The following is a 26,618-nucleotide window of genomic DNA, read 5'->3' on the forward strand; positions in this document are numbered from 1 at the left end:
CTCGACGCGCAGCCGGGCTCGGCAGCGGACTGGCCGGCGCCACCGCCAATCATCGCCCTCTACGCCAATCAGCCTGGAGCGGACCACTTCCTCGGAACGGACCAATGGGAAGGCCGCAGCGCGGCGGCGGGGCGGGGCGGCGCGGGCGGTGCAGTCACATGACGGTGCGCGGCGCTGAGGGGTGTTGCTGGTGGGGGCGGATTGTGGCGGCGGCGCGACCATGGTGAGGGGCCGCGAGGGGCGGGCGGCCGGCCGGCCGGGTCGTGGCGGGCGGGCGGGTGGGTGAGTGCTGTGGGGTGCGGCCCGCGGGAGCCGGCGCCGGCCTCGCCGCTGCCGTGTGTGCAGGTGTGGGGGGGGTCCGGCCCGCGCCCGCCGGTGGCCGTGGGGCAGGCCCGGCCGCCCGGGGCCGGCCTGGGCTTGGGGGCTCCTGCTCGGGAACGCCGTCAACGGCTGCGCTCGGCCGGCGGTGGGGGCGGGTCTGGCGGAGTGGGGGGCCGGAGCCGAGCCGGAGGTCGCCTCCCGGCCCGGCCCGGGCGGGGCTGAGGTGAGGGCTGGGCCCGTTGTGTCCGCGGTAACGGTTCGCGCTGTGGTGAACGCTGCCCGCGGTCCGCCGCTGCGGCGGGTCGGTGCAAGTCACTGCCTTACTGGGTTCAACTGAGTTTGCAGGGGCGCCGGGGAGGCAGGTGTTTTTGTTAGGAAACTGGTGCTGCACTTGCGGTCAGAGTTTAAGGGTATTGTAGCTATTGTAGCGTGCTGCTCCTGTCATAAACCCGAGGTTATGTGATTTCTAGTGCTGTGCATATGTGCTTTTGTTGTCCACGTTGCAGTCTGCTGTTCAGTTATTCCTGACCCTCTAGGACTGTTCAGACTTTCCTAGTGAATCTCCTTTCTCTTCCTGCAGAAAAGGTGGTTTTACACTGGTGGGCCCAGCTTGATAGAGTTGTTTTGGAACAAAAGTTGGTGTTTATTAGAGAGGTAAAACTGAAATTTCAGCATGGAAATAGATCTTATTGAGAAATGCTTTTCAATTTTCAATAAAAATAAGGGGACGATCAAGTTTCCTAGTAAAACTGAGAAGTCTATCTGTTTAATGTGTCTTCTATGGTATTTAATATTCAGTAAAATTTTAAGCAGCACTTGCTGTAACCATCACAGTGCAGTATAAACAGTACTAACAGTGTCTAGACAGTGACGCAAAAACTGAGTGCTTTAGAAAGCAGGCATTGCACAGTTCCTAGGCTTTTGGGACAGATTTTCGTTTCAAAGTTATGTGTATGTTAGTGTAAGTTTAATACTATATCCTCTGGGGGGGGGGGAACCTGTAATGTTACTTGAAAGATGAATGGAAAATACTTAATTGGGTGATGAGAAATGCTAAATCTACATAGATGGCAGTCTCTGTCCCCCACATAAATACTTTGTGGTGTCATTAACTCAAGAATAACACAGCTTTCCTGTGCCTGTCACTTCCATGGGAACTGATATCAGGTGATTCAGAAAAAAATAAACTTATAGGTGTTAAACATGGGATAATTCCCTTTACCAAATTAGGCTCCACTGCCATTTCTTATGGCCAAGCTTGGTTTAAACCTTGAAGCTGAATATTTAAGTACCTTTAACAAGACTGATTTTAAGAGGACTCTGGCTGTTCTTGATCATCCCCTGAATAAAAAGGCCAGCCCCTTAATTTTTGTTAACGTCTTGTGGCTTCTTGTAGCAGTAAGTACCAGTTTAAGCATGTGAAAAATGGTTTCTTCCCTCTGGTTCATCTTTTTGCTCCTGTGAGATATAATAGATATTCTGGACGTGCCTTCAGTATTGCAGAGTAATGCTTCCTATATGGTACAAAATGCTTATGCATTTTTTGTTAATTCCAAGCAGCTCAATGACTTTTATAGCAATGCATTGTGTGCACGCAAACTTCATCTGTAGGCTGGCAGTTGTTCTGATGTGTTTCTGTAGCTAACCCATCTTCTGTCTTGGGTAGCATTCATTTTAAATGTCTCAATGGTGACTGATGGATAGGTAGTCCTAATAAAATCCAACTAGGAGGAGGCAGAAAAACCTCCTTGGGTAAATCTCCTTCATTGTGGTACTAAACACAAGCATGTGAGCAAACGGAAGGAAAAGTCAAGTCTGGAATAGGCTGTAAGCACATCAGGTATCTAAAGAAAAGTACTTAATCATTTGGAGATTAAAGAAATGCACTGTAGAATGGAACAGAAGTAAGACCTTCTACTTTGTATTATTTATCCTCTGCATCCACCTTAAGGTACCTTTATTGCCAGAGTACAAGCTATTTGGTAGGCTCCACAAGCTTGCCTTGAATTCTGCTGTATTTCAATACTATGTAATTCTTTCTCTTGAGTACTGCAGTTTACCAGATTTTTAAGTGGAATGAGCATCTTAACTAGTCAACACATTTACCCAAAATATAACCATCTCCAGAGTGCAGCTAAGTCTCAAGTATGAAACTAAGTATGAATCTGACAAACTCTTCCCATGGAGATGAGTGTTGGAAAATAAGTAAATCGTACAAAATAGGTGTAATGTTCAGCTTGTATGTTCAAGAATAGTTGCTATTATGAGGATAGGCATGGTCCAGAATAATATTTGCTGTTGTGATAATACACTTTTCTAATTGTTATCTGCAGGATAACTTGTATTACCCACTGTGATGAGCCAGGCAGTAGACTTCTTCCAAGCTAGTTTGGGGTTGAAAAAAATTTTTGTTTTCCAAGGCAATTTACAGTTCACTAGCCTCTGTTTAAAAAAAAAAAAAACAAAACAAACAAAGAAACAAAACCTGAAACAAAGAAAAAACCACACACCAAAAAACCCACACCAAAAGCCAGATCTTCTCACCCCCCCTGCTGAATTCAGCTGCTGCGTGTTGTGACTTCCATCACTTGCATGTGGTAACTTACGATAGTCCTTTCTTCAAAGCTAGAAAAAGGCTATGGTCTCTTGTACAGAAACTGATAGTGCAGCTGAAAGAGGCGGTTCTCTGTCCCCTCTCCACTGCTCACTTGCTTCCTTGTGGCTTCAGAGGAAAAAAGGTTTAAAAAAAGGCAGAAAACTGTTCACATCAGCTTTCCTTTTTTTCTTCAACATTTGCAGCATATCTAATGGGGATAAGGCTCAGGCATTTCTAAAGTCTAAACGACTCCATAATTGCTATGAATTCCTTATCTTGTGTTCATGCAGGAGGTTATACCTTATTGTACGTGCTGTTGACAAGGCAGGACTTTCTGTGCCTTGATCACAGAGTACTGCTGCTTTTCTCCAGTGTCAAAGTATCTTCCACTTCAAAAGCTTATGTTCAAGATTCTTATTTGGCAGATTGGTAGATTGGCATAGGACTTCAGAGCGCAGTTGCATTTTTTGGTAAAGTAACACCTGAAAATACCATCTTGTGTTACTAGGTTCCTAATTTGAAGTGGAAGATACAGAAAATAAACAGCTTTATTCCACATTGTATCTGACAGAAGAACTAATTTCTGGTTTGGTATGTGCCTGCTAACTGTCATTTGTAGGCTTTTGCTGTATGTTCTCTTTACTTCAGTTGCTTTTTGCTACAACTTCTTCAAACTTAGGGCATATGTATCAGGATATGTGTGTCTTGATGTGATCTTCTGTATCACTTGATAGTAACTGGGTTATGTGCAGAAATGCTTACAGTTCCGAAGCTGAAAGTAGCTTGCTTTCCGAAAAAGAAAGAAAAGGGTAAGCTGGTAAATATTCAGACTTTGCAAACTGAAAAGTAAGAAAGAGTTGGAGCTTGTTCAGTGGTGCTGCTGTTAAGGTGTTTTCTCTTCATGTAGAAGTAAAGCTGCTACAAACAACACTTCAGGCTACTTTAATTGTATGCTTGTTACAATCCGTGGTAGGTTGTCTCACTGCCTGTGCAGCTGTAAAATGCTGAGATTGTCTTTTCTTTAGACATGAAGTGCAGTACCCTTGTAGTAAAGACATCTTAGTTCAGACCAATCAGCTTTTCGGTCTTCAAATCAGAACAGATATGAATGTAATTTTAATCTTGAAGAGATATAGAAGAAAAAAGTTAATCTCTTGTGCTAACATGGAAATGCTTCTGTCGGTGAATTCTCTGGTGAATGTACTTATTACAGTCCCAATGTTGAATACAGCGTGGGGCCTTGCTGCTCAGATTTACAGCAGAAATGGAAATACTGTCAATGTCTTCTGTTGATGCAGACAGAATTTGATGAAAAGCTGACTCTGGTTCACTGTAAATGGGAAAGCTAGGTCCGACAGAGCGAGGCTCCATTATTTCCCCAACATTCGCTAAAAGACAGTGGTTAAGGTTGCATAAGGAAGTGTATACCTTCAATTAGATAGTTCTGATGAGATCATTATTCATATCATCTAAAGCGTAGTCAAACTCGTAGTAGCCATTATGCTTTAACCAGTGGTTTTCACACCAACAGTAAGGAAACTGATGCATGTGCACTCAGCCAACCACTTCTTGGGGCTGTAGCAAATATTGTGTGTTTCAATAAATGCTTTAACTTGGTGTTGCTGTCAAAGGCCTTCTTTTCACACCCCTACTTGCAACGTTTTATGTGGTTGTAGGGTGAACTAGGTGAATGGTAAATTATTAATCAGCTGGGCTAGTCTTCTAGCTTATTTGATGCTTTACAGCCTCAACAGCTCTGCCAGCACTACACGGCCCTGTGAACAACTGGGGATGGAAGAGCAGGACTGGTAGCTGTGTAAGCTTAATGCCCATTAGAAGAGGGCTTAGGAAGTTGTGGTTAGTGTTAACATTACTCCACTGTTTCTAGCTGTGCTTTAATATAGAGATATCTGGTGTGGTTAGAGCATATGGCATTCAGCTCAGTAGTGATGTAGCTTCTCTAAAGCACTAAAATGGGTTCAGAGTGTGACAAACGTGCTGGCATAGACCTAATTCAGCAAGTCTGTTACATGATGTTTTGATATTGATTGTTGCACACTAGTCCCAGCACTGTCATTTTCTGTTCCTTGAAAGTCTGATCTGTCATGGAATAAATAAAGCTTAGCAATTACAGCAAAGTTCTGTTGGCAGAACATACTTACTTCACAGTTGGAGGTTTTCTAGAGTTTGTAGCTATTGAATTGCCTGGGAAATAGGGTCATCTAGCCATGGGTACCACTTTCGCCTTATGCTTAAATTGTTTTTTGGAAGACCTGCACTTTATGTGATTTAATTATAGAGAGAGTTTTGAGAGGTGCGGCTACTCTAATTAGAAGAGGTAGTTTTTTCTGTTGACAAAATAGGCTTGTTAATCAGTTATTGTGCATGGTTTGAATATTACTGAGGCACACTGAGTCATAGAAGTGTTGGTTGGAAGGAACCTTTATCTCATATAATCTCCTGCTTGAAGCAGGATTGTCAGCAATGTTAGATCAGGTCAGCCTTGGTTTTGTCTAGCTGGGTGATTGAAAACCTTCAATGCCAGAGATTCACCGCCTATTTGGGCATGATCAATGCGAGAATAGTGTTGCACGGCACTGTCTGTTTTCTGTATGTGGAAAAGGATAATGGGGAGAACAAGGACTCTTATTAGGGAGACTCCAGTTGCAGAACAAGAACCCAATTAAATATGGGAGAAGACAGGGGTGTGCCAAGGCTGCAATGCTCTATAGCCATTAAGTTGCTGTTAAACTAAAACCTCTCTATGTTAATGAAGACCTCAGTTTTAATCTGTCTTCAAAAGATACTTATGGGGACTCCAAGCATGGGGTGTGTGGGAGGAGTTGGTACTGAAGATACTGTTTTTTAAGAACATTAGGATGATGTAATTCATGGTCTGCTATCTTGTTACTGAGATTTATTGAAAAGAGGAGACCAGGAACCTTCTGAAAACAGTGGATGAGGGGAACAAGTATAAATAGTTGAGAAATTACTGAAGCTACAGGCTCGGAGAACCTGCTGTGCAAATCGCTGTGTACATGGTATTTGTCAAGACTAGAGAAGATGTAATTGGGATACAACATCGGTGCTTTTATCTCTGTCAATATTTCAGAGAGGCCATCTGAAAACAAACTGCAGGATTAGGAGAGGCTGGGAGGCTCTAATGAGATGTTGAAGACTGGGCCTAAAAAATAGATGGATGGTGGTGTTTCCTTGTAAGGTGTTAGGAGAAAGGCTGGTTGCAGGTGGGAGAGCATTAGGGGTTCTGATCTAAGTAAATTTGAACATCTTAAAGGATCACTTAAAGGTGCTTATAGAAACTAATCTCATCAATCTGATAGAGGGCAGGGAGCAGCTGCAGTAGGAGAAGACCTATTATAGCTGGGTGGAGGGGAAAATCTAAGTAGGTAAAGCAATGGATTTAATTAATATTAGAAAATGCAGTATGATCCTTGGAAAGGCAAAAGGTGTTGAAAGTTGAAGGCCTGGAATGTGCCTCTTTGAGGAGAGATAAGAGGAGGAGGGTCACTGGGACAAGTAGAGGACATGAAGAGTTGTTGCTTCTTTTCAGTTTTCTATTGCCTTCTGCAAGTCACTTCTACCTTCCAGAAGGCACTAACTGTACTTTATCCTTTGCTTATCTGAAACTTGTCTGTAATAGAGTTGTGTGGCTCACATAGCAGTTAATTGAGTACAGGAAAGCATCTGTACAGTTGCAGTGTGTGCGGTCTGGGTATTGCTTTGAAGCTCTGTGGAAAGAAGTAGCAATGCTTCCTCTCAGCAGAATGATACCTTTGCATTCTCTTGAAGCTTTTTCTTGCCAGATACTTGGACTGGATTCTTGACCTCTAAATGTTAGAAGGGAAAAGTTGACCCTGTTCTGTCCCCTTGGCTTTGCACTCCAAGAAGTACTCACAGGCTACCCATAACCTATCTCTTCCCTGCCCTCAGGTTTTTGCAGAGTACTGGGAACTTTCTCCCTTGCATATCACACAGCCATTTCTGACAACTCTTGAGTGGTCACACTGCAGTGTCACTTGCACTGTGTTCTAAACTACAGGAACCCAGTTTGAATCAAGTCATAAACAGCTTCATAAAAATAGAGTTTGGTTTTTTTTCTTTTGTTTTTTTTTCTTCCAGCCAACAACACAGCAATCTCCTCAGGATGAACAGGAGAAACTCCTGGATGAAGCCATTCAGGCTGTGAAGGTGCAGTCTTTCCAGATGAAGAGATGCTTGGTAAGAATGTGACTTTAAAATGCAATTAAGCTTCTTGTCTGCTAGGAGTGAAACAGTAAATCAATACTAATCTGTAGTGCTGTGAGGAAAATTAACCCTTTATGCCTCTTTCTGGCAGAGGCTTTGCAAATGAGGCAGCTACTCAATGAGCGTGACCCTTGAGTATTCTTTGAATGTGTCTTCCTGATTTTGCTCCAGTATTTGATAAGATAAATTATAAAGATGCACCTTTATAACTTATGTGCTTGTATTTAAGTAAACCTAAACTGAGAATAAGCTTGCCATTTGACATCAGAAGGTTATGCTCAAATTCATTTTTATATGGAACTATATGATGAGAAACTGTTCTTGCTTATGTTCAATATACTCTTGTTTTTCCCATGTAGTCTTTTCTTGGCATGAACCACAGACCGTGAGGCTAATAATTCATTATCTGCTGCATAGGATAAATTTTGTAGTGATTAATTGTAGACTGATGCATGAATTCTTCTGTGACTGGAAAACACCATGGGCTAGAGTTGTACAGAGATCTTTATCTTGAAATTGTAGCCAATGCAGGCAGATGATATAATGAGTAGCTTTCTTGGGTTTGAGAAGCCTATTTTTATTTGGAGAAACTGCTTAAAGTTGCAAGGAAAACTTAAATATTTTCATATATTTTCACGTGGTTAGCCAAGCTAACTTTGTTTGCAGCCAAATGACAGTAGCAAGAAAGGTAACACCTCTTCCAGTTTTATACTCTGTGGAATGCTTTTGAAATCTTTGAAGTAGCTGCAGCTGAGCTTTTCGCTGCTATCTGTGACTGAGTGACAACACAGTAGCAATTCCTTCCATTCTCCTTAAAATGTAATGCTGCTTCTTATGATGGGTTGAACAAATATATATAGGTGGTAGATTAGAAGTTTGTCTTGTATCCTACGATGCCAGGTGATTATATGCATCGTAAGTGTAAGTTATATGCAGGCTAATAAACTGTGGCTTTCGGTAAGGTGTTGCTCTTGGGCGAGAAGTAGGGAAAGAGGAATCTAACTCTAACAGTGGTCTGCTGGCAGTGCGTATCCTCTGTCTGCTAGAAGTTTCTTCATGAGATCTGAGCAAAACAACAGACCAGATTGCTGTTCTGTTTTGCTTGCTGGATAGAATCTGAGGGGTGGGTGGAGGTTTCTGCATAAGCAAAATTTTCTTTTAGTTTTTTGTACCCTTAGTATTATAATCTATTACTGTAGCTCTGTCTTCAGATACGTCTTCTTACCACCTTCAGGTATAATGTTCCACTTAATTAGGATGGGCAATGTAGTACAAGCTAGATATTAAATCACTTGATTTAATTAGAATTATTGCTTTCCTGATGTTTACTTATCTTTGCATGCTTTTTTCAAAAGCTACAAGTGTAGCTTTCTAAAATACTGCAGTTGCCTAGTATTATTTCTTACAGACTATTCTGCCTTTCTTCTGCTACAGGACAAAAACAAGCTCATGGATGCTCTGAAACATGCTTCCAACATGCTTGGTGAGCTGCGGACTTCTATGTTATCACCAAAGAGCTATTATGAGCTCTGTATCCTTTGAAGAGGACATGAATAGTTGAAATGCTGAATTGAGAATGAAATGTTCATCTGCTTTATTTGGTACAATGACATCTCATCAGTCTCAGATATTTACTAGCACTTTTCTCCTCAGTATTTAGTTACCTGGATAATATCTTGGAAGAATATACACTTATTTGCTCACTGTGTAAGTTCATCTTTTCCCTTTGGTATAAAGCAGATCTTTAATGTCTTTCAATATCTTCCTTTGGGAGGTTTCAGGAGTCTAGTTCTATGAAAATATCAGCTCTGTAAAACAACTCTGCTTACAGTATGCTACCCCAAAATCTGTAAAACCAACTTATTTTTTGCCCTTTCATTATTATCTTAGCTTCTAACCATAAGTCAGTGCCTCGATGTATTTCCTTGTGCATACTGTGGTATCTGAAGAAGGGGAGCCTTTTCATGAGACTTGGGAATAGAATGTGTATATATTCAAATACTACTTTCTCCATGTGTGGATGATATTCTTCTGTGACATGTAGTATGCCTTTACTTTAGATACTCTGTTCAGTCACATTCCTTTGCTCGCCATTTTGATTTAGGGGTTTTTTCCCTCTTCTAATATGCTAAAAATGACAGTTGAAGGCTTGGGGTTAATTTTGCACATTTATCCCAATAGTGATTATTGTTTCAAAAGCACTACCTACTTGGGCATGATTGTATTTGGTACAGCATCTTTCCTGCTTGGTGTGAATGAGCAAATTACTATTTAAATCTGTAGACATTCTAACTTAAAATCCTTAACTATGAGAAAAAGACATGGCAATTTCTGATGAGCTACACTACTTGGAAGTCTACCTGACAGATGAATTTGCCAAAGGAAGGAAAGTGGCAGACCTTTATGAGCTAGTACAGTACGCTGGAAATATTATTCCAAGACTGTAAGTGTGTATATGTTACTGTTTGTTTTTTTTATTTTTTAAAACTGGTGAATAGTGGTCAGACTCTGGGTTCAGATAATGATTGACTCTGCATTCTTGCTTGACAGCAAGAATTCAATTTGCAATGGTGAATAGTATTTCTGCATATCTTAAGAGTGGATTGCTATGAGGCTTCTGAGATTTAGGCCAAGAGTACAGCTGCAGAAGGTCAGTTCCTCCTGCCAATGAGTTGGTTTTGCACATGACCAAGATGGAAGAACTTTAATCTTGGAATAAAGTTAGCTTTTGGGTAAAGAGCTGGTCAGTGGAAGATTAACCAAGTACCACATTCTGATCGGTGAGATTGACTACACATTTATTAACTTTTTCCGTTACCTGTTAATGAACTTGTACCTGAGGATCTAGGTCTTTAGATCCTCACACACAGTAGATGCTTCGTAATCATCTGTCTCTTTGGAGAGTAAGAAGTGTGAGAAGGAAGCTGCAAATTTCTGTAACTTAGTTCTTAAAAGCTTTGTGTTTCTGAATATGTTTTTTTGGCTATGTGTTAGCATGCTAGAGATGATACTGAAAGGCTTATTTTTAAATATGTGACCATTGGGCTGGAGTAGATCTTCTAGATATTCAGACTTAGGACTCAGATTTTGCTTGGTACTGCAGTTTTTAATTCCTGACCTTATGTTCAATGCCGGAAGAGGCTTTGGAGACACCAGGCTGCATCCTCATGTAGTTTCTGGAGTTTGGCTAGTGACTACCGCAATGTCTTTACCCCTCTGCATAATCATTTGAGTTGTCTTTCTGCCTGCTTGATGTAGACTCTACTTCTTCCTCATGAACACTTCTGGTGCTTTCATGGAGGTTCTATGCACATCCATGCGTGAGGCAGAGAAGCGTGCAGAGAGGGTTGAGGCCTCTAAACCGAATATGTGAAGGTTCTGAGCATTTTATATTTTTTTCTCTTAAGCTGAAGGGGAGTCCAAGTATACTGGAGCACCAGTCCTTTGCATCTTGCATGTTCCTTCTACCTGTTGCTTAATAGAGAGATGCTGAAGGAATGACTACAGGCCTGAGGATTTCCAAAGAGCATAACACTTGTCCTGCTATACTACAATGTGAAAGAGGCTTAAGGGCTTCACCATAATAGATTCCTTATCTATATGTGCCAGAGCTGTTTTCCAGCTTAGTGGGGTGCTGGAAGTATAGACAAGCTAGTCTGAGAGCATTCAGAACTTGATGCGTGCTAAGCATTCACACATTCAATGTAATTGTAATGAGGTCAAGTGGCTGTTCAGACTTGCCGTGCTCTATAGCAGAGGAGAATAGGAGTTGAAAGCTAATTAAATACCCAAAATTATGGGACTTAGATGATATTTTATTGCTTTTTGTACTTTGGTAATACTGCCAGAATGGGAGAACGGAACTGTTGCCTTTAAATGTGATATTGTTACTTTAAAATTTATTGTTTGATTCTGTGCCTTTTGCAGGTACCTCCTGATAACAGTAGGTGTTGTCTATGTCAAGTCATTTCCACAGTCCAGGAAAGATATTTTAAAAGACCTGGTGGAGATGTGCCGTGGAGTACAGCATCCTCTTAGAGGCCTCTTTCTTAGAAACTATCTCCTGCAGTGTACCAGGAATATCTTACCAGATGAAGGCGAGCAAGCAGAGTAAGAAAGATGGGCTATAACTTGAAAAAATTACTATTTGTAACAGAACGTATTTAAATTTTCTGTATGACTTTCTTCAGGTTTGGGAGAAATTGATATGTTAGAACGCTATAGACTTGACAGGTGTTTTGTCCACTAAGAATTCCCTTCCAGAACTAAAGTTTCTCACAAGTGAGGATATGAACCTTTCTTATGAACCCAGATATCCCACCACACACTTCCCCACCCTCCTACCTTCTTAAAAATTGGATGTTCACCAGTGGATGGAAGGATGAATACCTCTGATAAGCTTTTCCTGTCCCTAACCTGTTCTCAATTGCAGTGAAGAAACCACTGGAGACATCAGTGATTCGATGGATTTTGTGCTGCTGAACTTTGCTGAGATGAACAAACTTTGGGTGCGAATGCAACACCAGGGCCATAGTCGGGACAGAGAGAAAAGGGAGCGAGAAAGGCAGGAACTGAGAATCCTAGTAGGAACAAACCTGGTTCGCCTCAGTCAGTTGGAAGGTGTTAATGTGGAACGATATAAGCAGGTGGGATGTCTGTCCATCCTTTCTGTCTTCTGTTACTTTTTCCAAACGAAACCAGTTTGGACTTTCAGATCAGCAGCTTGAAGTGTTATAGCTATACTAAAAGTTCAGTAATCCTGGTGCTTCTCGAACTGTTCACCTGAGGAAAAGTTCTGAATGCTAATGAAGCTGTATGATGTGTTGTGAGGCTAAGGACACCTCGTGCATTTTTCCTATAAGCTTTTATGTAATGTTGACAAGAAATTTTAAAACTTTCCTTCCCGATTCCCATTTTACTTATAGAATAATGAGTTGGTTTAAGGGATGTGTTCTGTGACAGACTTTACAAGTTAAATGAATCTATGCTTCCCAAAGCATTCAAGAGAACTGTTATTGCATGAAATGATAGTCAAGCAAATATTTAGAAGTCTGTCCCATGTAAATTCTACCATATAGCTGCTGAAAACGATTTTGAGTGGTACTGCTGAGACCCTGAGTAGTGGTATGTGCCAGCAGAGCTAGTAGCACTGACTTATTAATCAAAGCTTGCAGGTTGTATAATGTATGTAAGGGACAGATGTCTGAGACGAGTAGATTTTTTTCTGTGAAGGATGGAACTGCTGAAAACTGGGACTTTTTATCAAAAGCCTTTATGTAAAGAATAAGCTGGGAAATGTTAGAAATACTGCTCTGCTTGGATTAAATGCATATGTGTGAATATAAATTTTAAAAGTAATTGTAAAATCACTGCAAGACTTTTTTTCCTATTCCAGATTGTTCTGCCTGGAATATTGGAGCAAGTTGTAAACTGTAGAGATGCTTTAGCTCAAGAGTACCTCATGGAGTGCATCATACAGGTGAGCTGCTTAAATTCAGTTGCAGTGATGGGACACAGGGACACTTACTCCTATACCTTTAGTCAGATTCAGGCTACTTTCACCTCTTCCTCATGAACTGGAAAACTTCAACACTGGGACTCTTACATGGTGGCTTGTCCCATATTTTTTTACCAGGTGGGCAGAGTGGAGATGAATCCATTTTGTGCTCCTTCTGTTGCAGAAGCTTGTAAGCATCTGAGCAGCAGTGCCTGCAATGTGAATTGTAGTAGGTAGCTGGGCTCTCAAGTTACCCATTTGTCCTTCATCTCTTGCTTCATGCATTTACCCAGTCAGGGTCAGCTTGGGGAACCCTAAAGCATTTGTAGGCCAGGCCATATTTACTATGTGGCTGTCTGCTTTAGAATTACTCTGTTGCATTTTACTGCTGTGTAACAATGGGCAAATTCAGTTTATAACTTGATGACTATTGATCTAAAACTTCAGGTTTTCCCAGATGAATTTCACCTCCAAACCCTGAACCCATTTCTCAGAGCCTGTGCTGAGCTGCACCAAAATGTGAATGTGAAAAATATAATTATTGCTTTAATTGACAGGTGAGTGACCAAGGGGGTGGAAATTGGCTCAAAGTTAAGTTTGTGTTGTGCACAAGCAGATGATAAGTCTTGTAGCATTTGAAAGCTTTCAATTTTTGATATCACTTAACTTCACTGTTTCCATGTCTTTCTATCAGCTGTAATTAAGGCTGTGAAGAATATTATTTCTATAGTTTCTGCTCTCTGGACTCTGCTTTTACAGCTTCCAATGAAACCTGCTTTAAGGACTGATTAAAACTTGTAAACAGATTAAGCCAGAAAACAAACCATTTAGTATCAACCAATTTCATGTTTCTGAACTAAAGTGGCAGCAGTGTTCTGCTTTGACAGCCATATCAGTCATAGATACCTCTTGAAAACTTGAAGATCCTAATGGCTACATCATATATCAAGGATACTTTACCTTGCAATTTTGATCAAAGAACATAACATATGCCTCTTCAGAAAAGAGCAAGTAGGGAATAGAACTACCTTCTTAATTCTTAGTTTACCACTAGCTTCCTGCCTGTTTTCCCAAAAGTGTTTTTCCTGTGGAGGTACTGCTTAAAACTGCTTGCAATGAGTTCAGATACGGGGGAGAAATCGGAACTGAAGTTTTGATTTGTATCCTGAAACAACACAGGTTATCAGTGAGTACCTGTACTGTCTTATTGCAGAAAGGAAGTGCACTTACATGGCTTTTTGAAGCCTCAAAAAAGCCTTGCCCTTGCATTTGCATACAAATATATGTACCTTTGTATATCTGGTCCATACACCAATGTATGGACTTCAGTTACCGTAGGGTTCCTGAGTCACACTGGCATTCAGCAATGAGTAGGGTGGTTGTGGCTTTGTTTCTTGTCTTCTCTAATGCCTGGAGATGGAGCATGTATGTTATGCATGACTGGTATAACTTAGGATCTTGAATTTTTTGCTTAACAAATCTGTAGTTTGTTTTTTCCAGGTTACATCAGATCTATTTGTTCAGGACTTCAGTCTTACTGGAGTATCTTTCAGTATTTGTGCATTTGACAGAGAAGCAGCTCTGCCTTCAACCAGAGACGTTCACAGGAATTCATTGGTTTCCTACACTTTGCTGCTGTGGCTGAGATTTTTCGTAATTTTGTTAGCTTTAAAAAAAAAACACAACTGACAAAACCCCAAAATCCCAAGAAGCATTGCCTATAACAATCTAATTCCTGAGACTGTCTGTCTTGAGACTACTTTCAACAGAGGTCACAGGATCTTTTGCTAGGTTGTTACACTAGTGTGTAGCAATGTAATTCTTGCAAGAAGGCTTTCCTCATGTAGCTTTTGCTGTCATGTCTGCTTAGAGGACTTAAACAGCTTTGGTATTATGTCCACAGTAAGTTTTCTATTCTTACTGTTATAAACAACAGTAAGCAACTGACTAGCAGTGAACCTGCTGCCCTCCTAGACTTACTGCTACTGTGTTTTGTTGGACCACTAATAGTGTCTTCCAGAGCCTTCTCATGTGGCTATAGGACAAGGGTAGAAAGGTGGCGGGTGTGATGATTATCTTCTTTGTAGTATGGCAACTTGTGCTTTTGACTCTAATGTTACTGCAAGTGTTGGAGGATATGAGTGGATCTCTTCTTGGAATCTATGCATGTAGGAAAGATGTTGCTCTTGTGTTTGGATTGGAGTTGTAAGAGCAATTGTTATGCGTTTCAGTATTGTGTAGTTAAGATGTGAATCTGCCCCATACAGGTAGTGTCTGTTGGCATTTCACATCTTTATTTCAGCTGGCATGAGATAATTGAAACTGAACATCAGTGACTGCTGAGGAAGCTTGTGAAGCTTTAGTCCCTATTCCCATGGGGCTTTCCTGTTAAAGGAGTCTTTCTGCAAATAGTCTTGCTGCTTTGGGATCTTTCTTGCCTTACTAAACCATTCATAGCTTTTAATTATGCTGCCATCTGCCTGCAACTTGATCATACTTTGTAGCATGCTGGCCTTACCCTCTGAGCTGTTGCCAAGAAAAGCTGCCTTGTCCCTTTGAGAAAAGGCAGTGATTGTTCCTGGCTTTAGAAAGTCTGCTTTCTAATGAAATATAGGAGTAGTTCAATGTCTGTTTTTCCTGGCAGTGAAGTTTTTTGGCACCTCAACCTTTTCTTACCTGCCTCTTTGTTTCAGACCCAAAGTTCATTCAGAATCAAAGTTTAGAAACCCCGTAAGAAATAACTCAAAAAATTTTAATCGGGTGCCTTTTCCTAAATATTTTTGTAGGTCTTTCTCTAATTCAGAATAGAATAATCCTTTAACGATTAGAAAGCAAAGACAGCAATGCTGAGCTTTTTAAGCTGCAGCTTTGGTAAGGTGCTAGCCTTCCTACAGTGATTCTTCTTACCTTGTATCTGATTTCTGCAGAAATGATGGTTGGCATGACTTCTTCCTGTTATAGATAGACGTAGCTCTACAACATCTTTCGGATGCTTGCTGGATAGCAATCTCTTGCTTTGTTTTTTTCCCAAAAACATATTCTTCTCCATTTCAAATTTACTTCGTATTTTGCTCTTTGCAAACAGTGGAAGTCCCAAACATGTTGGTTGTCTTTGGAGACAAAGCATAGTTAAGTCAGCATATTTCTTCTGTTTTTTTTTTTTCTCTGGAGACTGTTTTGCAGAGAATGCTACTGGATATCTAACTTCAGTAATATCACTGAATGGTTGCAGGATACTTGCTCTTCCATCAGCCTACTCTGTACCTCTTTCTCTGCTGGAAAGAACAGAACACTTGCTGCTAGCTGAAGAACATGGATTATGAAACGTCCTTTTTGCTCTTTGTTCATCTTGCCATCTCTGTCAGCACTCTTTTCCAGGATTGTTGTTTACCAGGCTTAGTTGCTCTTAAGGCTTCTGACTTCCGTTAATTTCCTTTTTGCTTGTAATAAGCTTGCAAATTATACCTAAAGGATTTGTTTTTTCTGCCAGTATCTCTTTCTGGCCTGTATCTGAGGAGTGGAAAAACTATGCTGACCAAGCTGCTTCCCTTTATCTGTTCCCAGGTTAGCTTTATTTGCACATCGTGAAGATGGACCTGGTATCCCAGCAGATATCAAACTGTTTGACATCTTTTCACAGCAGGTTGCTACTGTTATACAGGTATGCTGGGTATTCTTGCATGCAGTTTTGGGGGTTTTCTTTTGCAGTTTTGTGCTTTTTTTATCAACTCAGCGCTGTCTTAAATTTCAGTCTCGCCAGGACATGCCCTCAGAGGATGTGGTATCTTTGCAAGTTTCTCTCATTAACTTGGCTATGAAATGCTACCCGGACCGTGTTGACTATGTTGATAAGGTGTTGGAGACAACCGTGGAAATATTCAATAAACTTAATCTGGAACAGTAAGTAAATGTCTCTTGCATTCTCGCTAGAGTACTCTAAAATCTTGACTTCTACATTTCACCACATTTGGCAAGATAACAGAGGCATGCTTTGGATGTGTAAGATTACTGCTTTTGGGCCAAGCTATAGAGGATCATGATAAACTACTGTCTAACCAGGACTTGCTCACCTGTGCATAAATCCTACTGCGCAGCTGTACAGCTACACAATGTGTATGCCAAGCTGTGTGTAGTCATTATCTATTCATCCCTTACAGTACTCTAGAGTTCTCCTCTTGCTGAATTTGCAGCCACAGTCTCTGCTTCTGCTATCAGCAACTTAATATGTGCAGTTTCCACTGTACATCCTAAAGAGCAAGATATGACTTGTTTTGATACTTTATTTTCTATCTCCGTAGCAGCAAGTTGCTTAGGTATTGTGGTATACATCAGAATTGGTATTGAGGCAGACTTTAAATCTGTCTAAATGTGTGATCTATTGATTAATTGTGGTTTTTGCATATATTTTCTTTTAGTATTGCAACAAGCAGTGCTGTTTCAAAGGAGCTGACTAGACTTTTGAAAATCCCTGTTGACACTTACAACAATATCCTGACAGTTCTGAAACTAAAACATTTTCACCCACTCTTTGAATACTTTGATTATGAGTCCAGGAAGAGCATGAGTTGTTACGTGCTTAGCAATGTATTGGATTATAACACAGAAATTGTGTCCCAAGAACAGGTATGATATAAATTAACTTGAAATTCTAGGTATTTAAACTACTGTTTGAAGACTTGAAAACACATACTAAATGACTTCATGCAGGGCATGCTTTGTTTCCTAGCCTTCATGCCCCTGCATGCCCCCACCTCCCCATCGTAGTAGCGCAGGCTTTATCCCACTTGATAATTCTCCCACCCATGTTCTTAATATTTTATCTTTGCACATCTTGCCTAACCTCATCCTAGAGACTACTTCCATTAGGTTTGAACAAAGACCCTGAATCCCCTTAAAACTAAGCCTATTATGTAAAGAAGGCTGGATAGTACTTTTGGAATCTGAATTTCCTCTGTACTGCTGTGCTGTCCCACTTGTGCTGAGAAGGACTCTTCTTCAGGGACTAAGGCAAATATGTCCTAAAGCATCACCAGCTAGTAGACTTTCCTAGTGCTTTGTCAGCACTATGAATGGCTGTAAAGATGTTCCCAGTTGCTGACAACTTATGCTTGTAGACTATGCTGGTTTAAACAGAGCTTATATTGCCTTTAACAGGTTGATGCTATCATGAATTTGGTATCCACGCTGATCCAGGATCAACCGGATCAGCCTGCTGAAGATCCTGACCCTGAGGACTTTGCTGATGAGCAGAGTCTTGTGGGAAGATTTATTCATCTTTTGCGTTCAGATGACCCTGACCAACAGTATCTGGTATGGCTATTGGTGCTTCTGAATGCTCATGCTCTCTGAACTGTCAGTTCTTGCATTATTTACTATACAAGAATTTAGTGTAAATGGCAGCTGGGGCATCACTGCTCTGGCACTACAAACTCAGTAGACCTTTAATGGTAGTATGAAATGTTGTTTATTTGGAAAAAACTGGTGAGGACTTAAAAGCATTTGTGGATTTAAACTTTTCATCCCATGAGGTGGCAGTTTGATGCAACTATATTAGTTTATGGTAACTCTTAATTAACATTTTGAGAACTTCATATAATCGTAAAAAGCAGCAAGTGAAATTTGGACCTCTATGCCGTTTGCATTCTCTTGGTATCAAAATACACAACAAAGCTCAGAAAATACAGCTAATATGTTTGGCCTCAGGGATTTTAATTAGTGTAAGTATATGGTCTTCATATAGGATGTAGTATACTGCTGCTTAGTGGTTACAAATGTTTTTCCTCTCTGCTTGATCCATCCTTAATAGCAGATTTGATATGGCCTTGAAGCTTACGCATTATGTTACTCATAAGAATTTGAGGTGATCCAGCAAAGCTTTATGTAGCTCTCTGATGTTAATCTGCTATTTCTGGCTTTAGTTTATGTCAAGTTTAAATGATCTCCCTATATTGAGAAGTGTGGGTTGGGGCAGAGGGATGGGGATATTCTGTCTATGCAAAATCCATTGGAGAAGTTGGCAGAAGATGTGCTGAAGTTGGATGCTGTTACAAATTGCAGCAGCTAGAGTTAGCTCTAGTCAGAGCTCAGGCCTGAGTAGGGACTATGGTGAAGTTAGTGTGCCTGAAATACAGTTTGCTGATTCTGTTTTAAAGTTGCAGCAATATTGTATTGTATAAACAGTGAGAATAGACCAACATAATCCAGTGGAAGCTGTGCATAACATTACTGGCATTCATTTAGCTTGGGTTTAAAATATTGTATAGAAATTTCTTGCTTGAAACGTAGAGCTTTGCTGCAACATATGGGGAGAATCATAGCTTTAAGGCTTGTACAAGGATTGGAGACAGTTGTGTTTCAGGACCTGCTCTTCATTGACTGCATTATTTCTGAATGTTGCTGAGTAAGGCAGGAAGGTCAACCAGGTCCTCATTCATTTCAAGAACTATATGGGTTGATTACAGCTAGCAAGTACCATGAGAAAAGCCAAGATAACTATGGTCGTTCTTTTGCTTCCTTCAAAGGGATGCTGGCACTAAGGGGGTTGATTTATTTTTACCCCAAAAGACTTTGCATAGCTAGAGATGTTGAAGATGTTTTTGCAAAGCTTCTGAATGTCAGGCTGTCTTCTTTCTCATCTAGCAATATTTAGCTTTAATCAGATTGATCACCTTTAAATGCTATCACAGGACTTGTCAAATTACCTTTTGGATAGAATTCTGTTAAGCTACTTAACACCTTTTAGTAAAAATGCTTAATGGCTTCTTGATGAGCATCACGAATATCGGTATCAAATTTTCTGTTACAGGAACAGTAGGAAAAATCTGAGACTATGGGATTTTCACAGTTCTTTCACAGTATCTCACTTTAAATTATGCATTTTGTATGGAAGATATCTGAAATGCAAATTCAAACACCTTAGTGCATTACAAGTCAAAGTGGCTAATACAGTGGGTGATGACAGATTTCTATTTATTCAAGTTATTTACATGAATTCTAGATGTAATCTAAAAATGTATGTAGGGTTGGACACTGAACTTCGCTTCCAGGGCTTGTTTCAAAGTAGTAATGGGACTGCAATGACCAGAAAGCAAGGTAATACCTGGCTGTAGTAACTAGACATCTTTGTTCTGGCAAACAAAAAACCATCACTTTTTAACTCTGATCTCTAGTAGAAATTTTCTGAAATTTCGTTTCAGAAGTTTTAGTGTAAAATATGGCATGTCTGAGTTTTGCTCTCTTTGAAAGGGAGTCAGGTTATTACAAACAACAAATGTAATGTAATGTTTAGCTTGCTTGGAACAGATTGATTTATTTCTCTTCTGATACCTGGAGTTCTTGCTATTCCTGAGAATTCTGGATACGAGAATACATGACTAACTATATTGATAGATAGAAATAATCCCAAAATAAGGGGAAGGGGAGAAGCTAACGCTACAAACAGGTAGAGCTCCTTAGTCCCTCTCCACAGGTTTAGAACAAGGGTGATAGGCAGAAAAGTATCATGTTCATGTTGTGTGTGCAGTTTGTGCTCAAAACTGAGAAAGGCAATAAAAGAAGCTGTCATTAATGAGCATAACGAAAAATTAAAAACAGGGAAAAATGTTAAAAGTTGCAGGTGTGGCTACCAGAATGTTGCACTATAGTCTTTCTTTGAATGTGAGAAGCCTTATTTACTTACGTGTTTAGTTTCATGAAACTTGGTTTCTTTCTTTTACTTTCTTACAGGCTACTGTAAGAAAGAATAGTCTTTTTTGTAGCTTCCATGGAGTTTAGGACACAATACATCTGATGTCATTAAATGCAAGCTCCGGCAACTTCTATCTCACTGCATAATCCAAAATATATCTGCAGTTAATAAGTACAACAAGTGTTGCCCAACACTTATTAAGCAGCTGTAGGAAAACTTTGGGCAGACACCACATAAAAAGCTACAGAGACTGCACAAATTTAATTCAAGTAAAGCAACTTGTGTGTATTGTCTCCAAAATACTTGGAGTTGATCTGATGCTAACTCCGTGTCTTTCTGATGCTTTTGTTCCATAGCGTGCAGATTAAGTTATAGATGCAAATAACACACCTCTTTCAAGAATTCTCTAAGCTTACAGTGCTTCTGTTTTAGATCCTAAACACTGCCCGGAAACACTTTGGTGCAGGTGGGAACCAACGTATTCGTTTTACACTGCCACCATTGGTTTTTGCTGCATACCAGCTTGCTTTTCGCTACAAAGAGAACTCCAAAGTGGTAGGTTGACCTCTAGGTAACTCTCGTATACTTGCTTCTTTTTGGCTTTCTTAAAAATGCATTTTGTCTGGCTACAGTATGCTAAGATTTGATACAGAATGCTAGGTGTTTTTTTTTTTTGCTCGAGGCAGATTTTTACTTAAGGTGTGAATGCTTTCCGATTTAAGGAGGATTTTTATCAATTCATATTAAATTACCTAGCACTTGAGGAAGGATGAAGCAGAAATTAGCTAGTTGTGTTTATTTGTGAAGGTGACTGATTATGTGGTTTTTACATGGACACCAGAGAACGACACTGCAAGTGATGGCATGAAACTGATTTAAATCTGGATATTGAAATTCATCAACTTCTAAATCTGTAGCTATACTATTTTAATGCTTCTAAAAGCAAGTACTTCTTTGTAGGTTAACTTATATGGTAGTTGCAAAAGTGCATACTAAAACAATCATGGATCCATTTTGGCCCTTTAATGCTTTCTGATTGAGATGGTTAGCTTAAATATGTATTTTCCTTTATTGTGGGGGATATATTGTGGGGAAATAAGTTAAAATGCTGTTTGTTAAAACACTTCTCAAAATGAATGTTTTAAAATTCTCTTCTCCACTTCTGATGCTCCAGACTGAATAGAATTTTTCTCCACTTAGCTAATTAGGCTTTTGTTCAGTAATGTTCTAAGCCTAGCTGTGGTAACTGTAATTCAGTGTAGACTTCTGAGGAAGGTTTCTATGAGCTGGTAGGAAAAATGGGTGTGAACTTTTTGTAAACGGAAGAAATACTTTGTGAAGACCCACTGAAGTCAACACAGTACTGCTAGGGCACTCCCTACTACTTCAGTAAATAAATGGCTGGAGTGGCATGCAGCAGACAACAGACTGGAGCACTTAACAGATCTTAGTACAATTTAGATTCTCTTTTCCTTATAGCAATATTCTTGTACAAGCTCTGACTTGCTTCACTTCCCTAGGATGACAAATGGGAAAAGAAGTGCCAGAAGATCTTCTCGTTTGCTCATCAGACCATCAGTGCTCTGATCAAAGCAGAACTGGCGGAGCTGCCTCTCCGTCTCTTCCTACAAGGAGCACTGGCTGCAGGAGAGATTGGCTTTGAGAATCATGAAACTGTGGCCTATGAATTCATGTCCCAGGTGAGTGTCCAACTACTACAGTCACTATCCTGTGCTACCTTAAATTTGGCTTGGGTAGGTTTCCTGAACATTGAACCATCCAGTGTGATCAAAACATCTGAAATGATTGACAGCTAATGCTACTAGCTAGAAACTCCTCATCTTCATTCTTGCTTCCCAGGCTGCTGTGGAATTAAGCTCCATTGCTACTGATTTGAATACTCAGTCTGACAACACGTGCTATGTTGCAATGCTGCTTCCTACTCGCGTAGTTGGTTCACTGGAGGAGTGTAGCTTTCTCAACATAAAATGCTCCTTCACTGCTTCTAAGACTGTCTCCCAGGTCCTGTTATCTAGCTGGTATTGCCCTGACCACATGCGCTCCTTGGAAGCTCTCTAAAGTTTGGAGTGTTCACAAATGCCATGCTGGGCTTTGCTAATTAAAATCCTTGTATTGAAACCTATTATAAACTATTCTGAAAAATCACTTAAACCTGTTACTTGGTCTTAAGCCTTACTTGTTGCAAAAACCTTCCCATCCTTGCCATCAGATAAAGAACCAATATATTTAATGTTATCCACGTTGCGAGCTTTGTCCTAATCTTTCCTCTAATACTGCTACTAATGCACATTCTTAAACTAAGTCGCTGATAACCTCAGCCTTTTCTCACTGTCTTGTGTCTGTTGCCATTGTAGCACAATTCTGAAGATGAGAGCAGCATGACAATTATGTACCTTCTATTAGAGATATGGTTCAAGATTTTTAGAATTGTGTGTTCTCTCAAGGCTCTTCATCCACGTAGCGGCAGTGCAAATGCTTTTCGTACCTACTCTGTGGTCACTGACCTGCCACTCAACTTCTGCTCTACTGTTTTGTGTGTTTCAAAGAACCAAATCCTCTTCAGGCACTATTTCTGCTACTGAAGTTCTGTATTTGAACAGATGCTTGAAATGAGGAAGAAACTCCTATCTTCAGATTATATGTAGGATCACATTTGTTTACTATGACCACTTAAGTAAGAAGTGTTTCTTGCAAGACCTATTTCCAGTCTGTGGATTTAACTTGATTTTGACACTCTCGATGAAAGATCTTTTTTCCTGCCTGAAGCTTTTAACAAATACAAACCGGACACTTTCCTGCCATGTCACTAGCAGGTGTGATTTGGGTTTTTTCTGATGTGTCCTGAAGCAGTGATTAAGAGTCTTGCTTTATCCCTTGACTAGGCCTTCTCTCTGTATGAAGATGAAATCAGTGATTCAAAAGCACAGCTGGCTGCAATCACCTTGATAATTGGGACATTTGAGAGGATGAAGTGCTTCAGTGAGGAGAACCATGAGCCTTTGAGGACTCAGTGTGCACTGGCAGCCTCTAAGCTCCTTAAGAAGCCAGACCAATGCCGGGCTGTGAGCACTTGTGCCCATCTGTTTTGGTCTGGCCGAAATACTGACAAGAATGGAGAGGAGGTAAGAATAAAGTGACAGCAGCGTAACACATCCTACCTCAGTAATATAGTTCTGCCTTTCATCTGAAGGCACTTACTGCTGAAGTAGATATATCACTTAGTGATGTAGATTTGGTTGGAATGTATTCTAATATACGAAGCTTCTAAATCTCACTGCAGTGTAAGCTGCATAAATACGAAAATGGAGAAAACTCAAATTTAAGGGTGGAAGTACCATGCAAGCTTTTGAGTGTCAACTATTTAAGACTGGCTGTGAAAGTAGTCTGCATTTTGCATGTGTTTATTATAGTAGCTGTGTTTGCACTGAACTATTAAACTTCCAAATTAAAGATACAAGTTGTTGAAGTTAAAGGTAAAAAAAAAAAAATCATGTGTTCTTCAAGGCTTGTCACATAAGCTGTTGTAATTAGAAAAAGCAGTGTTTGAAATCTGTTTGTCAAAGTATGCATTGGTGTACATATTACAAAATTGAGTTCATTGATCTCATAATTGAAGGCTTTCAACAACTGTTCATGTTATTGCCTGATTTAACAAAACTTAAAATTAGTGGCAGTCAGGCAAGGTAAGCTTTCAATGACAGCTTGTTCTGCACAGTTTGTGTAGTTACGTGTTTCTGTGGTAGACCACCAGGAAATGCCATATATGTGCCAAGGGAAGAGATACTGGAGCTCCCTAAAGTTCTTTTATTTCTTTTTGTTTTTTTTTTTTTCTTTCTAGCTTCATGGAGGAAAAAGAGTGATGGAATGCTTAAAGAAGGCTCTGAAGATAGCAAATCAGTGCATGGACCCTTCTCTGCAAGTCCAACTTTTCATAGAAATTCTGAATAGATATATCTATTTTTATGAAAAGGAAAATGAGGCGGTGAGTGGAAATGCATTCTCTCTATTGTGTATTTTTTAAAGAGCATTTCTTTAAGCTCTTCATTCGCACTTATACCCCAAATCATGTCTCTTCAACTTGCTCTGTAGCCTCTCATGAGAAGCACAAGTTCTGGTAATAACAACAGAGTAGTCAATTCTTGATACGCTAGTAAAATTTTGGATAAAACTTCATTCTTCTTACATGGGGGAAAAACACCAAACATTTGCAGTTTAGCTATGAACTTAAATATTGTGAGACTTGGATACCTGAAATATTTATTAGATCAAAACTTACTAGGACTTAGAATCTTAGTACTTTCTCATCTAACTTCAGAGGTACCTAACTTAGTATGTACATCAGGGAAAGGAAATTCTTACAGGTGTTCAAGGTCACTGCTGAGTGTGCCACAAAGGGTTGGTGTAAGCTTTAATTTCAAGAAATAGATATGACATCTCATGTACCAGCTTAAATTCTGCATCTGAAATCTGACATAATTACATTTTTTGTTAGCAAATAACTAGTAAACTTAACCAGTTTGAAAAAGCTGCTTGGTCAAGTAGAGATCAGCATCCCATCTGATGTCATCACTTAATCAAGAGCAGATGTTAATGAATACCCTGTAGTTGTAAGAGAATGTCTAAAGAGATTTTGGGGATTTGCTGATTTTCCAGCAACTGAACTGGCTTCCTGCTATAGTAGTGCTCTAGTATAGGAGATACTGTATCTGATGGAGATGAAAATAAAAATTTGAATTTCAAAGCACTTGGCAGTAAAAATAGTCTCTGGATACAGTGGTGGTCTGCAGTGCATTTTGTGCTGTGGTGGTCTGTGTAGTGCTGGACTTAACACCATAGGTAGCTGTACTTTCCTAGGTAATGACTTGGTCACTAAGAATAACTTTAAATCTGGTATTACCATCCTCACTGACTTCTACAAGAAACAGATTATGTTAGAGTGCATAGACAATCTGGTTATGTGCTTTATTTGTTTAAAACTTTTTAAATTCAATTTCTGAATAAACTGGAGAGAAATGCTGTGGTAAAAGTTACAAAGCTATCAGGTTAATGACTTCAGAAGTTCTTCACATTTGCTGGGATGGGAGAATTTCCACAAAACTCCGAAATCAGAATGGTCCTATGAGGAGCAAGAGAAGGCAGTCTCCAACAGTTTGTCTGCATACAGTCTTATCAACATTTCAAACAACTGTACAAATAACAAACTTGTCTCTCAACTGTTGGTAAAACTGATATCTATGCACTTATACGCAGGTGTATTCTGTATACACAGAAGTCATTGTTGATGACTTCTGTTCTGTTTACATTCTCTTGTAGGTGACAATTCAGGTTTTGAATCAGCTTATACAGAAGATAAGAGAAGATCTCCCAAACCTTGAGTCTACTGAAGAAACAGAACAAATTAACAAACACTTTCACAACACACTGGAGCACTTGCGTCTAAGGAGGGAATCACCAGAATCTGAGGGGCCAATTTATGAAGGTCTTGTTCTTTAGGGAGATACACACTGTACTTACTTCTTTTCATTTACATACCGTATGTTTTTTTAAGATAGATTCATAGGTTGTGCCTTTCAGAAATGTCAAGTTAAATTAACATTCATGTGTTCAGTCTGGCACTTCAAACACTTGTGTTCAGTGCTCTAACAAATTTGAAGGGTTGGACCAGCAACTACAGGTTTCATCAGTTAGCATGGCTGAAACTTTCTTTGAAATCCATGTGACATGGTAGGGCTCTTCCGGTTCTGATTTCTCTTCTGTCTGTTCACTGTTGCTTCTGTAGCACTAGAGTTCTAAACTGGCAGTGACTGTCATCTGAAACTGTGTCTGATCCTTACAGAGCATCAGATTTTTGGGATTATTGTATGTCAGATTCTGCTTGTGCTTTTCTTTTAATGCAAGTTAAGACTAAGTGTAATATTTTTCCCTAAAAACTAGAATATATTAATGCATGTTTGGAGAGTTTTAAAGTACCATGTTCAAAAACAGAAGTTATATTTTGCATATTAAGGCTCTGTGACATTCGGTGAGGGCCAGTACTGTGCACAGGGCATATTTATCAAGATAATTTTGTTCCAAATAGTATAAAAATAGAGAAATTGCAATCTATATAGATATGTATAACCTTCATTACTGTAAATTTAGGGGAAAATGCATTACACAAGTTTATTCAGTATCATGATTTTGCACCAGTGAAACAATAAAGTTGCTATTAACACCTGTTGTTTCATGTC

The 26,618-nt window shown here is 39.8% G+C and overlaps 1 protein-coding gene across 1 annotated transcript; it reads left to right on the plus strand.

Moving 5' to 3' along the window:
- The first annotated feature begins 133 nt into the window (after window positions 1-133).
- On the plus strand, window positions 134-26,602 carry VPS35 (VPS35 retromer complex component). The gene is made up of 17 exons (XM_075161268.1): window positions 134-223; window positions 7,058-7,156; window positions 8,618-8,714; window positions 9,503-9,626; window positions 11,111-11,293; window positions 11,616-11,829; window positions 12,579-12,662; window positions 13,128-13,237; window positions 16,245-16,341; window positions 16,432-16,580; window positions 17,096-17,303; window positions 17,835-17,990; window positions 20,800-20,922; window positions 21,888-22,067; window positions 23,271-23,510; window positions 24,227-24,370; window positions 25,702-26,602. The coding sequence occupies exons 1-17, from the start codon at window positions 221-223 to the stop codon at window positions 25,879-25,881; spliced, it is 2,391 nt and encodes a 796-aa protein (XP_075017369.1). The 5' UTR covers window positions 134-220; the 3' UTR covers window positions 25,882-26,602.
- The last annotated feature ends 16 nt before the right edge of the window (window positions 26,603-26,618 follow it).

This window comes from Calonectris borealis, chromosome 12 (genome assembly GCF_964195595.1).
Source record: "Calonectris borealis chromosome 12, bCalBor7.hap1.2, whole genome shotgun sequence".
NCBI classification, from domain to species: Eukaryota; Metazoa; Chordata; class Aves; order Procellariiformes; family Procellariidae; genus Calonectris; species Calonectris borealis.

Excerpts from the sequence above, each read along its gene's own strand:
- VPS35 (XM_075161268.1), top strand. Across the intron at positions 11,294-11,615 it reads GATGAAGGCGAGCAAGCAGA|TGAAGAAACCACTGGAGACA; the intron begins GTAAGAAAGATG and ends TCTCAATTGCAG. Across the intron at positions 17,991-20,799 it reads ACCCTGACCAACAGTATCTG|ATCCTAAACACTGCCCGGAA; the intron begins GTATGGCTATTG and ends CTTCTGTTTTAG.